General features: G+C 40.1%; 1 protein-coding gene across 4 annotated transcripts in view; it reads right to left on the bottom strand.

Annotated features, from left to right (window-relative positions):
• Positions 1–2941: 2941 nt before the first annotated feature.
• Positions 2942–15222, bottom strand: part of st3gal3a (ST3 beta-galactoside alpha-2,3-sialyltransferase 3a) — a 55127-nt gene continuing 42846 nt past the window's right edge. For all 4 annotated transcript variants that reach the window (XM_067598015.1, XM_067598017.1, XM_067598014.1 and 1 more), the window contains 3 exons: positions 13764–13910; positions 13207–13353; positions 2942–7644 (listed from right to left, as the gene is read on the bottom strand). In XM_067598015.1, the coding sequence (XP_067454116.1) occupies positions 7540–7644; positions 13207–13353; positions 13764–13910 (399 nt within the window). In that variant the 3' untranslated portion in view covers positions 2942–7539. The remainder of the gene's footprint in view (positions 7645–13206; positions 13354–13763; positions 13911–15222) is intronic.

The following is a 15222-nucleotide window of genomic DNA, read 5'->3' as shown; positions in this document are numbered from 1 at the left end:
AACTGACAGGTAACCAATGTAAGGATTTTAAAATTGAAGTGATGTGGGCTCTCTGTCTGTTTTGTGTCACATGTGCTGCTGCGTTCTGTATGAGCTGTAACTGACCAATAGCTTTCACCAGACAGAAGAGTGTTACAATAGTTCAACCTGGAGATAAATGCACGTATTAACTTTTCTCTGTCCTCCTGGGAGAGGAGCGGTCTGACAAAATTCCTCAAATGATAGAAAGACACTTCAATCATGTTTCTAATGTGGCATTCAAAATTTAGATCAGAGTCGCTGATAACACTAAGGTTTTTGACATGTTCCTTAGTGTATAGTGTGCATAATTTTAGGTGGTCAGACAGTCTTTCTCTCTCAGCTTTTGCTCCAATAACTAGGATCTCAGTTTTGTCTTGATTCAGCTGTAAGAGGATGTGAGTCATCCACTGACTTATGTCAGTGATGCATGCAATGAAGTTGTTAATAGAACTGTAGTCACTTGAACTCACAGAGATGTATAGCTGGGTAACGTCTGCATTATGAAAACTGATGTTGTGATTTCTAATAATATTGCAGAGTGGCAACATACATAGGCTAAAAAGAACTGGGCCTAAGATAGAGCCCTGTGGGACACCACATGTTTATTGGAGGAGTGGTTGTCCATGGCAACAAAGAATTGTCGACCGGTTAAGTAAGACCTGAACCATTTAAGAACTGTGCCAGAGACAGACTCAGTGCTCAAGTCTGTCCAGCAGAAAATTGTGATCTACAGTATCAAATACAGCACTGAGGTCTAACAGGACAAGCATAGAGAGCTTTTTCTCAGCAGTGTTCATTCTGAGGTCATTTACAAATTTGACTAGAGCTGTTTCCATACTGTGCTGGGACCTGAAACCAGACTGCAATTTTTCCAAGCACAGTGTTGTCACAGAGGAAATCATTCAGCTGTTTGGAAACATTTCTTTCTAAAATCTTACTCCAAAAAGGCAGGTGGAGATAGGTCTGTAATTAGAGATGAAAGAACAATCTGTGCTGATGTAAAAAAGTACATGATGCATTTGAATTTTGGTAATGCTTTGTGGTACACTCTCCAGCCTTTTCTGAATAATATTCATTGTGATGGCTGCAATCTCATCTCCAAAATAGGCAGAAAATTCATTGTATTTCGTAGGAATCAGGGTAATAGGGGCAGGGTTTATGAGCCTGTCAACAATTGAAAAAAGAACCCTTAGATTGTTAGAGTTTTTATTTATAAGTTCAGAGAAATACTATCACCTGGCGTTTCTGATGGCTGTATTGTATTCTGCTAGAAGTTCTTTTAGGATATCGTGGTGGACCTGAAGTTTTGTCTTTCTCCATCTCTGTTCAGCTTTGCGTCAGTTTCTTTTGAGTTGGTTGATGTTTTGTTTTCTCCATGGTGGTTTTTGTTTTTGAGGAATTTTTTTGTACTTGACTGCAGCAATATGGTCAATAGCTGATTGTAGTTTGTAATTATGTTGTGTACTAGATCATCGACTGATGAAGGGAGGGTTGATGAAGGGAGGGTTGATGAAGGAAGGGTTGGCAAAGATGTTATTTATATGCAAAATAAAAGTGAGTTGGTTCATTAACATGTTGTATGAAGCTCACATCAAATGAGGAGCTTAAAGAAACAAAGAGCTCATTGAAACAGTAAGGGATTCTTACTTTATCAAAGATTATGTCAAGACTCCTCTAACAATTGTTTCACTAACAATTGGAGAGTTACAGTAATAGTTTACGGGATTTTTGAGACAACTGGATGTTTCTTTAAAAAATATGTAGCTTTGCAGTTCTTCGATCACATAGTCATCACTTAACAGAGGCTTCTGCAGTGAGACGTACTGATATAATGGCAAGTGGTTTCACTTGGTGTGTTTGTTCTCACCAAGTGGTAATTAGACTGAGTGTAATACAGATGACTTGTAAACAGCCCTGCCCTCACTTGACTCAGCACACAATGAGTCACTGCAGCCTTAATGTTTACCTCCACTCACTCATAAACATCTGAATACTGCAACCCTTCTTCTAAAACAGTGGCTGAACACTGGACATGTAGCTGCAGCTAACAACAGAGGTAGTCCAGCTGTAGATGTCAACGCTGCACAAACATCAACATCTAAACAAGTCTTTTGGTCTATTGTTGAGTTCTGAACCTTATTCCTTTTAAATAAGTGAAAAAAATCTGTTTCACCTGTTGTTTCCAATCCAAAGCAAATTTTCAAGGATTTCCTAGAATCAAATGTAATGCTCTTGACTTTTCTTGCAGGGTGTCTGTCAGGCTTCTATGTTCATGTGCATTTTGGATATGCAACAAATAAAGTAACAATATATGAAAGGGTTAATGCATGTGTTCATTAAACTTGATAACATTATGCATGCCTACTCTGAGCCCGTCATCATTCTGAAATAATGTTTACATAATTATATGTACTGTACATATAGTAGATATATATTGTGGTTCAACTTTGACTCGCTGTACTTACTGTAGTTTTCTTGTACAATTGGGGATTATTGCAGCATTTCAGGTTTGACCTCCAGATTAAGTAGTTTAGATCATCTGAATAAACTGTTTGCTTCCAACACTGCTTGACTTGACTTCTTTAATGTTACCACGTTCCCAGATCTCAGCTATTAACGTTGTAAGTGCAATGTTCTTATTGCTGATAGAAATGATAGAGCAAAAATAAGTTTCAAATTATTTTTTAAAGATGGGAAACAAAAAACCCAAATTTGCTACATCAATTCTGTGTCATGAAGCACATCAAGTTGCATGGTGTATGTTATCTTAGCACACATTTCTATTTGAATTGTCATTAACATTCAGTACATTTACTATGAAAAAGCTCTCTTGCATGTAAAGGGGATGATTTTTCAGTCTACATCAAACAGTTCTCATGTCGCAGGTAACTTATTAAATAACACAACATACACGTTAAAATTACAGCATTCTTATTAACTTTATTTTTCAATGTGTTCTAGTGCACTGTCTAAATAAATATATGAATACTTTGGCTTGAGCATCTGACCAGCATGAAGTCCACCAACACAGACAGTGAGGTGAGTACAAACTATGCAGGCCAGTGTGTATAAAGCAACACAAACACACATACACACTTCACAATGCAGCTTATCTTGGGAAATAATATGTGATAGATTCATAAAGCAGTTAACTGATAGTAACACTCATCATGACTGTGCAAGGGCCTGAGTTAGCAGCCTTTGTTCAGGCTGAGTGAAATGAATGGAAAGGAATGTTTTGGTGTTCTGCTGTCATTCATGACGAGAAAAGAGGAAGGAAATCAGAAGGAGTTTGTAAAAACATCTTTGGAGAGGGAGGAGGGGTCTTAAGAGTCAGCATCAGCAAAACCCTGACTGACATTATCCATTCACATCAATACATAATCAATGATTCAATGCACCTAAAACAGATTTCAAGCAGCCAATGATTCAGCATGATTCAACTCACACCAGGAGCCTGCTCTTCAAATGTGGCTGAACTAATCCAGGCTAAAATGTTAGCCAGCTGAAATGATTCTGTTAATTCTAACAGGATTCTTTGAAGACAGTCAGGATACATTTTTTGTTTTTTGAGATGGTCACCATGTCATGTGCATAGAAGTTATCAAATTGGGACACACTGGTCTATTAGTTGAGATGTTGTGAGGCGTACCAGATGCCTGTGGCATACTGTGTGGCATGCCTAGCGCTCATTTTTGTTCTTGATGTCCTCTGTGGGGCTGGGACATAATCAGGCTGATATTGTGTAATCTGATCCCTGCTTTAGGGCTTTAATTTGTTCATCTTGGATGAAGTTACCTTGAGAAACAGTGCACTTTTATTTTGAAAACAAAGAGAGTTGCAACCATGGTCAGCTCTTATGTGATTGGCTAAGTGAGGGTCACATGGTTGGCTGACATGGCCCTATAGAGAGGACAGTAGCTGCACAGGAAACACCTGAAACATATTCTAACTCTGCAATGAAACCCGACAAATCTCTCATAAAGCAACTTAAAGTACATTTTCTTCAAAGTTAGTTCAGTAATAAGTCTTACTTTGATCCAGATGAAACTGATCGATTCAATTCAACTGTTTAAAGTTTTAACTTTTTCCTTTCTTACACTATAGTGTTTAAGTAACACTGACACTGGGGTGGTTGTGGCTCAGGAGGTAGAGCAGGTTGTCTACCAATCAGAAGGTTGGTGTTTCATTCCCTGGCTCATCCTCCGCATGTTGAAGTGTCCTTGGGTTAGACTCTGAGCCCCAAATTGTGAGTGTGTGTATGAATGGGTGAGCATAGAAACACTGTGGGGCACTTTGGATAGGAAGTGCTGTATCGCTCCTGATGAGCAGGTTGGCACCTTGCATGGCAGCCTCTGCCATCAGTGTATGAATGTGTGTGTTAATGGGTGAATGGTGGCATGCTGTGTAAAGCGCTTTGAGTGGTCGATAAGACTAGAAGGTTGCTATATAAATGCAGTCCATTTATTATGACAGTATGATGTAAATCCCCATCATAATGTCCCAATTAATGACCATGTTTTTCTTGTTCCATTGGTCTAAAAATTATGAATCCATTTATCTTGTTTGCTCATAGTATCTCAAACTAAGTTTGGATTGGCTCATCATGTGAAGATTTCATTTCATTTTATAACCTTTTTTTTCATGTATAGATATTTTATGTTGGAAATTCTCTATTGTGAAAACTGAGTTGCCATCGCAACTTGATGATTTCTAATAATCTACATTTTCTCATCTGAAGTTATTGGTCTCCATAATAAAAATAGTCATTTTATATGTTTGGGGTTCACCTAGAAGGTCTTGGTCATGATCCAGCTATCCCTGAATAAGCTGTACTTTTGCAGGCCTTGGCTCAAGGACTTGTTATGACAACAGCTCCAGATAAATTTTAAACCAGTTTTGAAGAATGGACAAATCCAGACTTGTGTCAAATCATCAACAATCAAATCAAGCTATCTTATCCAGGTATGAAGAACAGGAGCCAGCTGTGATTTAATACAAGGCAGTATGATATGATTCTAATCAGTCATGCAAGCAATTCATTTCATATGTAAGACAGAAAGATAGAAGGATGTTCAGAGTGTTGTATATATGCTCTCTATTACTCAACATACTTAACAAAATAATTGAAACATCTTTGAGTGACATGAGCAAATGGACAGACAACACTTTAAGGTGAGGGAGGGAGAGAGACAGATGATTTAATGCTAAAATAAAATCAAGATATTCCTGTCACACTGCGCTGAGATGTTCGGGCTGAGTTTAGTGTGTCAGTAGCAGTTAGTGCAGTGTTTTATTGCTGCCTGGATGTTTGGCCCTAGCAGAGAAATGTCAGCCATTAATGTCAAGTTCTATTGTGGAAAAACCTGTTCTGCTTCATTGAAACATGTGTCTTTTCTGTAATTCCTTGTCTGGCTGACAACACTGACACCTGACTGTTTGACACAACACATGGGTCACACGTTAAAAAATGCCCCCGTCATGTTCACAGCATGTGGCTTGTCTCATTCTGGTTGTGTCATGGCATCATGTCTCTGTCACAGTTCCAATATCCACTGGAAGGAACTTCATGCAGTTTGTTCTTCAGCAGACACACGTCAATACTTTTTAGTTGTTTTTTGATGTTTCATTTTGTTTTTAAAGCATTTTAAATACACGTATGCAGCTCATCTATGATCGATGTGATAACATACTTTGTTTCCCTACTTGTTTTAATGACTGTACTTAGCACGCTGTCAGATCTTTATTTTAGATATGTATTTCCAGAACAGTGCAGATTAGCAGAAGGAAAATCTAAATACTTTAAATTTTAAATTCATTCCCCCCAAAACTTTAGGCTTCAAAGATGCAAGTTGCTCAGGCAAAAAACAGACCGGGGGCAATAAGACAGCAGAGAGGAGGAAAAAAGCCTCAAGAGAAACAGCGTGTTCATGCATCTGGTGGACACTGGCGCACAGGCTAGATAGGCAGCAGATTGTCTCCAGCATCCACAACGCTGTGACATGACACAGCTGCATACAGTGGATATTGAGGGTAAATCTAAAGTCCATTTTTTATAGAGCACATCATGAATATACAGCACGAAAATTCTGCCATTGGAATTGTTGCATTTCAAGTATTTAAATCTACTGTGACACAAACTTAAGACAGTTCCACCCTGTTATTTTAATAATGTTGGAGATGTGAGCTCCACATTTGAGAAATCTATTTAGTCTTGACCTGCTGAGATGAATCTAGTCTGAGGTCATAAATTCCACACACACAGACTACGGCTGTGGCAAACCAACGTCTGCTCCAGTTTTTAATCCTGTAAATAGTTAAACTTGCTGCCACTGCCTGTAGACTAGGTGTCAACCAGTGTAGCACCTGAGCACCTTCATGATTGTAAGCATCTATTTATAACAAAATGTGCTCTCATTTGACTATTTACTGGCTGTGGAATTCAGATATCTGACTGTACTTTTGATGGACTTTATTAAAGAGGACTGACTGTGGTGAAATGTAATCAATAAAGTGATCCATCACCACATTGCCATATAGTTGATACCATGTGTGATGTGCCTTATTGTGATTGGCCAAGACAACTGAACTTGGAGCAAAAGGAATCAATGCAGCATTTCAGCAGAGCAAAAATTCACCTTGTATGTGTATTGTGATATATTCAGTGATCTGTTTTTAAATAACATGCAAATTAATCCTTAAGCCCTAAAAATTACGCTTTACATGAAAAGGCCTTTGAGTGATCAGAATATCTTGCTGCCTCACAAAAACAAACCAGATGTGGCTATTTAACATCTGTGTAATCAGTGTAGCAAGCTTGACTGTGTGTTTGATGTTCATGCTGCTGGTAAACAAGCTCTTTTTTAGCTTTTGTATGGACGCAGACCTACTCAACAAAACATGTTCTGGTGATCACTGTGTTACTCTGACAGAAAGTTTTTACCTCAGATTTCAGATTCTGATCCAGGACGGCTGAGTCAGGTGTCATGTAGTGTGCACCCTGTTTAACACAGAAACTGGAAGATATAACAAGAGACTTTGATGCAGATTACATTCAGATGTGTGAGCAGAAGGACACTTGTAGAGGTATTCTTGGCACAGGCTCAGTGTTGAAAGCCAGTATCTTCATCTTCTCCTCAGTCAGCCTGCAGCAGTTCTGAGTAGGTGGCCAGTCTGGTCCAGGTGCTGGTTTGATCCCCAACAGGGCAGTTGTACCCCTGAGCCAGGGCACCAAATCCCCATGTGAATATGCACTAACCTGCGACTAGAAAGAGCTAAATACTGCCATACAATGCAGAGGCCAATTGCTTGCAATATGTCAATATGCAACAGTGGGGCAGTGTGTGTCCTGGTCAGACAGTGTCTCTGCCTTGACCACCATGTGTAACAGCTGCTGCTCTCTGCTGGGGAGCCGGCCCGCAGAGCCTTGGTTTTCCCTCTTCACTTCGGTCGGGTTCTGGAGCAGGTGGAGATGAGCGTAGTGCTGCAGGCAGGAGCCATGAAGCTTTGTGAAGACCATCAGCATTCTGCACCACAGATCCCATTGGTCCAGTCCTGGATAACACCCGCCTTCACCAGCTTTAACAGGAACTCCTTCTCTTTAGAGATGTTGTGAGTCCACGACTGCAGGGGACAGATACACAGAGAGAAGGTGTATAGACAGCAGATGGAAGACTCCACTGATTTTACACATGAAGGTCAGTTTCCTTGAAATGGAAAGTACTACTCAGCCAGAAGGAGCTGTCAGAAGTCTGAGACCATAACCCTGATGATGTTACTGTGAGCTTTGGCTTAAGACTTCAGTTTTATGACACAAAGGCTGCATTACAAACTGGGTGTAACTCTTTTCTGTTTTGTTTTGTTTGGTTTTTTTTTAACCAAATGACCACTACTGAGTTAAAGTCCATGTAAAAACATTCACTCTGCAAAATAAGTATTTAGAATTTCAAATGCTTACTATAAAAATGGAAAAGTTACAGGTTAACAAGATCCAGTGTCTCATTTCAAAAAACAAAAAACTGTCTTGCTCCCCAGACTCATTAACTCCAACTAAGAGCTGTGGGCCATGATGTCATTGACAGACATAAAGGAGCATCTCAGAAACAAAATCATTATAAACACTAAGCTGGAATCAGAGAATTTGGATTTTTTTTCCTGACTTAAAACGATTAATTGATTATAAAAATAATTTAAATTAATTGTTGACAACTAATCGATTAATCAACTAATCGCTGCAGCTCTAAATAAAAGCATATCTGTTCTATAAGATGCACGTTAGATGAACAAGTCTGAAAAACGCATCTGAAATGCCTTCTGTGTAGACTTTACAAGTCTTTACACTGGGGGTGTGGCGTTAGATGTTAGTGTTTCTCATAATCATATGAGTCAGTTAAGGTTTACGTGGACTGTCATCCATCTGAGACTGAATTCACTGTTGTCCTGACAATTAGGATCAGGCCATTTTCTTGGACAGTCAGCATGGCTACACTCACTGTGAACACAATGAGCCCATTTCCACTTGCTACTACAGTCTTTTACAATTGGGTGTACAACAATAACACAACATGATTGTAAATTATCAAGATAACAGTGATTTGCTACAGTCTGCTACATCTACATCTAAATAATTCTAACCCCATAAAGGAATCCTTTTCCTTGTGGAGGTGGAAAGTTTATGACCACCATCCAATATGATGAGATAATTCTCCTGGATGTAATGAATGCTGGATGCCTGTACATATCCACAGTGGATTACCAGGGACAATCAGACATGCAAAAAGATTCTTTCTATGCTATGTTGCAAGAGAAGACATGAGGTGTGATGTGGATGAGAACTTGTGGCCTTGTTTTTTGTTGCACTACTGGAATTACTTTAGTTTGGGAAAATAAAGCCTACTGAGGCATATTGCAGAATTCATCATTTATTTCTGTGACAAGTACTGTAAGGTAGCTAGAGCCCGACTGATATATTGGTCGGCTGATACTGGTCTATCCCAGTTCTATCGGTATGGGCATGATATGTGCCAATATTATTATTATTTTCAATATAGGCAGCATTTTATGTATATTTGATCTTTTTTCTTATTTCAATTTTAATTACATAAGTGATTTTTTTCTTGTTCTTAATTTTTCATGCAGATACCATCTAATTGTGTAACTGTGATCATGAAGTGGTTTCCACTGTATCGGTATCTGCCCCAAAAATCCAGTATTGGTCAGTAGCACACAAGCTGTAGTAAAGAAGTGTCACTGTTTTTGTTGAAATGGATAGTGATACATATTGAAATGCTACTGGTTGTTAGGTCAGTGTGTTTTATTGTTGGGAGACAAATGTAGTACATTTTGGATATGAGAGTAACTGTTGTGCTGAGCTGCATATTGGTAAAGAGAACTGTGTGAAGAGTTCTGAGTGAACCGAGTGTAAAGAACGGTGTGTAACCAATCCTAAAACATTGTAACATGTGATGTGTATGTGGATACATTATCTGGATAGGAATATGTCATCACTGGTTGTTGCATTCACTCCTGCTATTAATAAGCACTAGTGCAGTGCCAATTCAAAACGTGCCTATTCAGAATGGGCCAATTTCTCAATACCCAGAGAGAGTTGTGCCCCTCCCCTAAACACCTCTCATGCAGACTATTGGTAGACGCTGCAATTTTCTGATGTTCCCTAAACGCCTGAGATGCAGGCTATTGATAGACACTACAACTTACCGATGTTCCCTAAACGCCTGAGATACAGGCTATTGGTAGACACTACAACTTACCGATGTTCCCTAAACGCCTGAGATACAGGCTATTGGTAGACACTACAACTTACCGATGTTCCCTAAACGCCTGAGATACAGGCTATTGGTAGACACTACAACTTACCGATGTTCCCTAAACGCCTGAGATACAGGCTATTGGTAGACACTACAACTTACCGATGTTCCCTAAACGCCTGAGATACAGGCTATTGGTAGACACTACAACTTACCGATGTTCCCTAAACGCCTGAGATATAGGCTATTGGTAGACACTACAATTTACCGATGTTCCCTAAATGCTTAACACGCAGGCTATCAGTAGACGCTATAATTTACCCATGTTCCTTAAACGCCTCACATGCAGGCTGTCAGTAGACAATATAATTCAACCATGCTCCCTCAATGCCTCACATGCAGGCTATCAGTGGATGCTATAATTTACCCATGTTCCCAAAACGCCTGAGATGCAGGCTATTGATAGACACTACAACTTACTGATGTTCCCTAAATGCCTGAGATGCAGGCTATTGATAGACACTACAACTTACCGATGTTCCCTAAACGCCTGAGATACAGGCTATTGGTAGACACTACAACTTACCGATGTTCCCTAAACGCCTGAGATGCAGGCTATTGATAGACACTACAACTTACTGATGTTCCCTAAACGCCCGAGATGCAGGCTATTGATAGACACTACAACTTACCGATGTTCCCTAAACGCCTGAGATACAGGCTATTGGTAGACACTACAACTTACCGATGTTCCCTAAACGCCTGAGATACAGGCTATTGGTAGACACTACAACTTACTGATGTTCCCTAAACGCCTGAGATACAGGCTATTGGTAGACACTACAACTTACCGATGTTCCCTAAACGCCTGAGATACAGGCTATTGGTAGACACTACAACTTACCGATGTTCCCTAAACGCCTGATATACAGGCTATTGGTAGACACTACAATTTACCGATGTTCCCTAAATGCCTAACACGCAGGCTATCAGTAGACGCTATAATTTACCCATGTTCCTTAAACGCCTCACATGCAGGCTATCAGTAGACAATATAATTCAACCATGCTCCCTCAATGCCTCACATGCAGGCTATCAGTGGATGCTATAATTTACTCATGTTCCCAAAACGCCTCATATGCAGGCTATCAGTAGATGTTACAATTTACCAATGCTCTGTAAATACCTCTCATGCAGAATATCTGGAGACTACAATTTTGAGTTGAGCTGAAGTTGATCAGATGAATTGTAATGCCTGTATGTTTAAAATGTGCCTGAGACATCCTACACTATGTCTTGAACACATATACAAAGTTCCCGTGTGTGAGGCATGGGAATAGAGCTTAACTCTCTAAACTTTTTCAGTTCATTCTCTATAGTAGTTCTTCTCACTTCGGATGTAATCCCACCTTCCCTTAAATACCCCCCTATTTAACTGACACAAACGTTGATCCTTCAAGAGGATGATTATCTTGTGTATTCTGAAAGCAGTTGCAATATCAGAGACACAGTTGGTTCTTGTTTGAAGCCTGCAGGGACAGAAAAAAAACTAACTGGGGAAGAAGGAAGGAGAGAGAAAAACAGAAAGAGATTAAAAACTGAAAGAAGAGGAAGAATGACAGCGAAAGAGAAATAAAGACAGAAGTAGTGAAAGAGACTGCAGAGATGTGGCCGACACACACCTGCACGTAGAAATCATGTTATTTCTTCTTTGTTATTTGGCCAACTTACAGATTTAATGATAATTACTTTTGCTGGTGACAACTGTTATTACAACTGGGAAAATCAATAACTACTGATCAACATTTTCACCTCTTTAAACTAATTAAGTGTTGATAATGTAAGTTATAATTTAAATTGTAGCTCTTTCATATTTTGATTTTGACATAAAAACTATTAATCGCTCACTCAGCTAATTCAGACTGCAATTTACAAAGACTGAATAAAAAAGCTCATATAAGTTAAGTTGTTGCTCTCTGTTGAACAATGTCACCTATTGCCAAGATCAGTCCATGCGGGCTAATGAAGAAATGCAGAACTGAGCAAGTTTCTTGTCCTGTTTCTATTATACATGGCAGGGGGCGGGGCCAGACTCTTTGAGCCTCTTTGAACTGAAACACAAGATGAAGGGGATTGCATGTCTGTCTCAATAACCTGAGCTAAGAGTGATTTATGAGCAGGCTGAACTGTGTACTGGAGAAGTGGAGTGAATGGCAACTTAGACACTGGCTTAGACTGAGACTGTGCTGCTCTCAAAAACCAGTACCCAGCAACGTCCCTACACTTGAGATTTCATACACAGTCCACAGTACACACTCGGCATGCTGGCTAAATTCCTCCTGTATTTCTGAGAGGCATTTCAAATGAGAGAAAGGTCACAGTAAACTGTTCCAGTGCAGCGTAAACCTGGAAAACTAACAAAAAGATGGGGCTGTGAATATTGTGTGGGCGTTTCATCCATTAAGGGGTAAATTGTGCAGGAAATAGTGGGTCACAAACCTGTGGATGGAGTGGATGAATCATCACCTAAATATAAATTAACAGCTCAGAGTTAGTAAGGTCAGAATGAGCCTTTCTCAAATTCAGTCTACTAACCACTCATAAATAAAGTGATAAAAGCCCAACAGAGGTTTTGTCACATGGCCCTAGTGGCCAAAAGGCTTACCATTTTAGCAGCCACACTATTTTCATAAGTACAACATAGAGCGACTGTGTCTCATGATTTTGATGCCTGTTAACACACCAGGCGAGCTACATAGACATATATACTATATATATAGTAGGCAGGGTACAGCAGCTGGTATGTGCTGCCCTGAGGAGTGAGAGTGATAAAATGTCTGCTTTTCTAAAGGACAATGACATATCCCGACAACTTGAAGCATGTTGTATACAGTTGCACCTCCATCTGTCCCTAAGGTGGGGTACATGTCAAAGTGGCTTACATAACTATAAGGTGTTAAGTCTTACACCATGCCTACACAGGAGGTATAGAACAAGCAGCATGTTTAGCAGAGCATCAGCAGCAGCAGGCAGCGAGTGCTCCGTTTGTGTGTCAACACAGGAGGCCTTAAGGCACAATGCTGAGTGTAGGTCACCTGTGTTTTGGAAGCCAATCACTGTTTTTACATGCATAAAACAGAGGAAAATAGATCTGAAGTGTAAACATACGCTTCGAGTCCTGTTTATGTGTGTACAGTGTGAAAGAAATGTAAGCTGTTAAGTGGCCTGCGTAGACAGCTGGACTGATTAAAAAGTATATTTGTTCCTTCAGATATGTGTGAGAAAGACAACTTAAAAAACGCTGTTGAAATGCTTTCTGTGTAGACAGTGTGTTACTGAGGCACAGAAAGTCACAAAGAGTCCTGCAATCAGTTTTAGCACCTTCTGTGGTTCCTTATAAAATCAAGTCTTTAGTTACCTCTCTGATGGCTGACATCCTGATCTTCTCATAGTAGTGCAGAGGGGCATGGGGGGTGCTCATGTTGTAGCCAAATCCAGCCACAGCTACTTCATCACAGTTATGAAGGGCCATAGTTATGGCAACTGCCCCCAATGTTGGGATATTCTGAAAAACAGACATAAATAAAAAGTTTCTATGAAATAGGTAACCGAGCCATGACCTGCACATGTACAGTATATAGTGTGCATGTACTCACAGAGGAGCATTATTTACACTGTATGGTTACTGTGTGGATGTCTTACAGATGTAAAATCTGAAACATGGTACTATTTATAAGCCTAATGGTAACACTGTTTGTCTTCAGACTGTTTTCAGGGTCTGTGTATGTGCTCGGCTCTCTGCAGCATCTGCTGTGTGTTCACAGAGGCCGTCATAATGCAAACAGACAGACAAGGAGTCCAGCTACCAGAGCTACAGTCCTGATCATTAACTCACTGCTGTGTGTGAAACAGCCCACTGTTCCTGCTACTTCTCTTCCCACAAACTGACTGCTGAGAAAACAACAGGTCTCTCACCCCTCTGCCCATCTGTCCATTGTTGTGAGGTAAGCCAATCAGCTTGAAGGAGGCCTCCTGGATGAAATAGGGGTTAAGGATGCGCATGTCCTTGGGCTCCCGTGGAACGTACCTGGCCACCGACTTCCAGAAGCCATCAGTGCTGTGCTGAGAGATGAAGAGTGAGAAAATGACGCAGTGTGGTTAGTGTGACCTTCACACAGAAGGGAGAACAAGGCTTCTTAAAGCCAGCCACAAAAAACAGACTGGTGATGTATATCATTAACACTGCTGAAAACCTGTGCCAACAACGACAGGAAATACAACAAACTCAGTTGTGACACATCAGCATCCAATAAAGCGTGCAGGGTGAAAAAGCCCACAGTGTCAAACAGCAGTGAGAGCTATCTTCTGAAACAAGCAGTTAAGCTCTCTCAGAAGCTCCCCTGCACCAAATCTTAGCCTTACTATCTGCTTTTTCTGTCATTAACAGACAACACATGGAGCTGATCTGAGGGATTGAGACTGAGAATTTGAATGTTTGTACAATGTATTTATTTGGACATATATTCTTTTTACAGCTCAGAAAATTCTCTGTTATTGTTCGTGTTCTGAATCTACCACTAGGGTTTCTAAATCACCTCAAACTTATCTTTGGCATTTCTTGTTACTTATTGGTCGATACAAATGTATCAGTTGTGATATTCTAATATCAGGTGATATACCAACTCTGCCATTTTATCAGATGGGCACCTATTTTGATAGAATACTGAATTCTTCCAGTAGTTAACAGTAATTTATTGCAGGAGTACAAGTTTTACAAGTCTTCAAACACAAATTACTTTGACTCTCTATTCTAATTTTCTTTACTGTTGGTCATATACAGTAAAGAATGACAATATATAAACTTTGAAATGCGGAGTAATCAGTTTGAAAATATTGATGAATTCTTACTATTATCACATGTGGAAGGGGATACAAAGTGGTAGGGAGTGGAAAATATGATGGCGCTAAAGCAGTCCAGTGAAAGCAATACCCTGACCTGAGGCCTGGGGGGGGGAGGTCAACACCATTAAAACACTGATGAAAAACAAGAGGAGCAAACAAAGCCAGCCAGAGAAGGAAGCCCCTGTATCAGTATACCTGGAGCCATTATACTAATTACCAGCAGTCCTGATGGCTCTTTATGAACAGTTACTGGGAAACCTGCCTCAGGTATGTTGGAGTGACGGGCAGAGAGAAACCACACAGCAATGGTATGAGCCATTAGCTCACTAGCATAGCACTGTTACCCTGCTCTACTTTGGACTGTTAGCTCCTCACTGACAGATCAGTTGGTAATCCTGTCTGACTAAGACCATTTTGCTCCTGTATCTGTGCTGGGAACCCAACACCTCTGCTCTGCTGGCAACATGGGTGGACACAACAGTCTGTGGAAAACCCATCTGTACACGGCAGACAGAATCAAATCACAAGCAAT

The sequence above is a fragment of the Thunnus thynnus genome, chromosome 8, assembly GCF_963924715.1.
Source record: "Thunnus thynnus chromosome 8, fThuThy2.1, whole genome shotgun sequence".
Lineage (NCBI taxonomy): Eukaryota > Metazoa > Chordata > Actinopteri > Scombriformes > Scombridae > Thunnus > Thunnus thynnus.
Note: the sequence above shows the minus strand (reverse complement) of the source record. Positions and strands in the feature narration are given on the sequence as shown.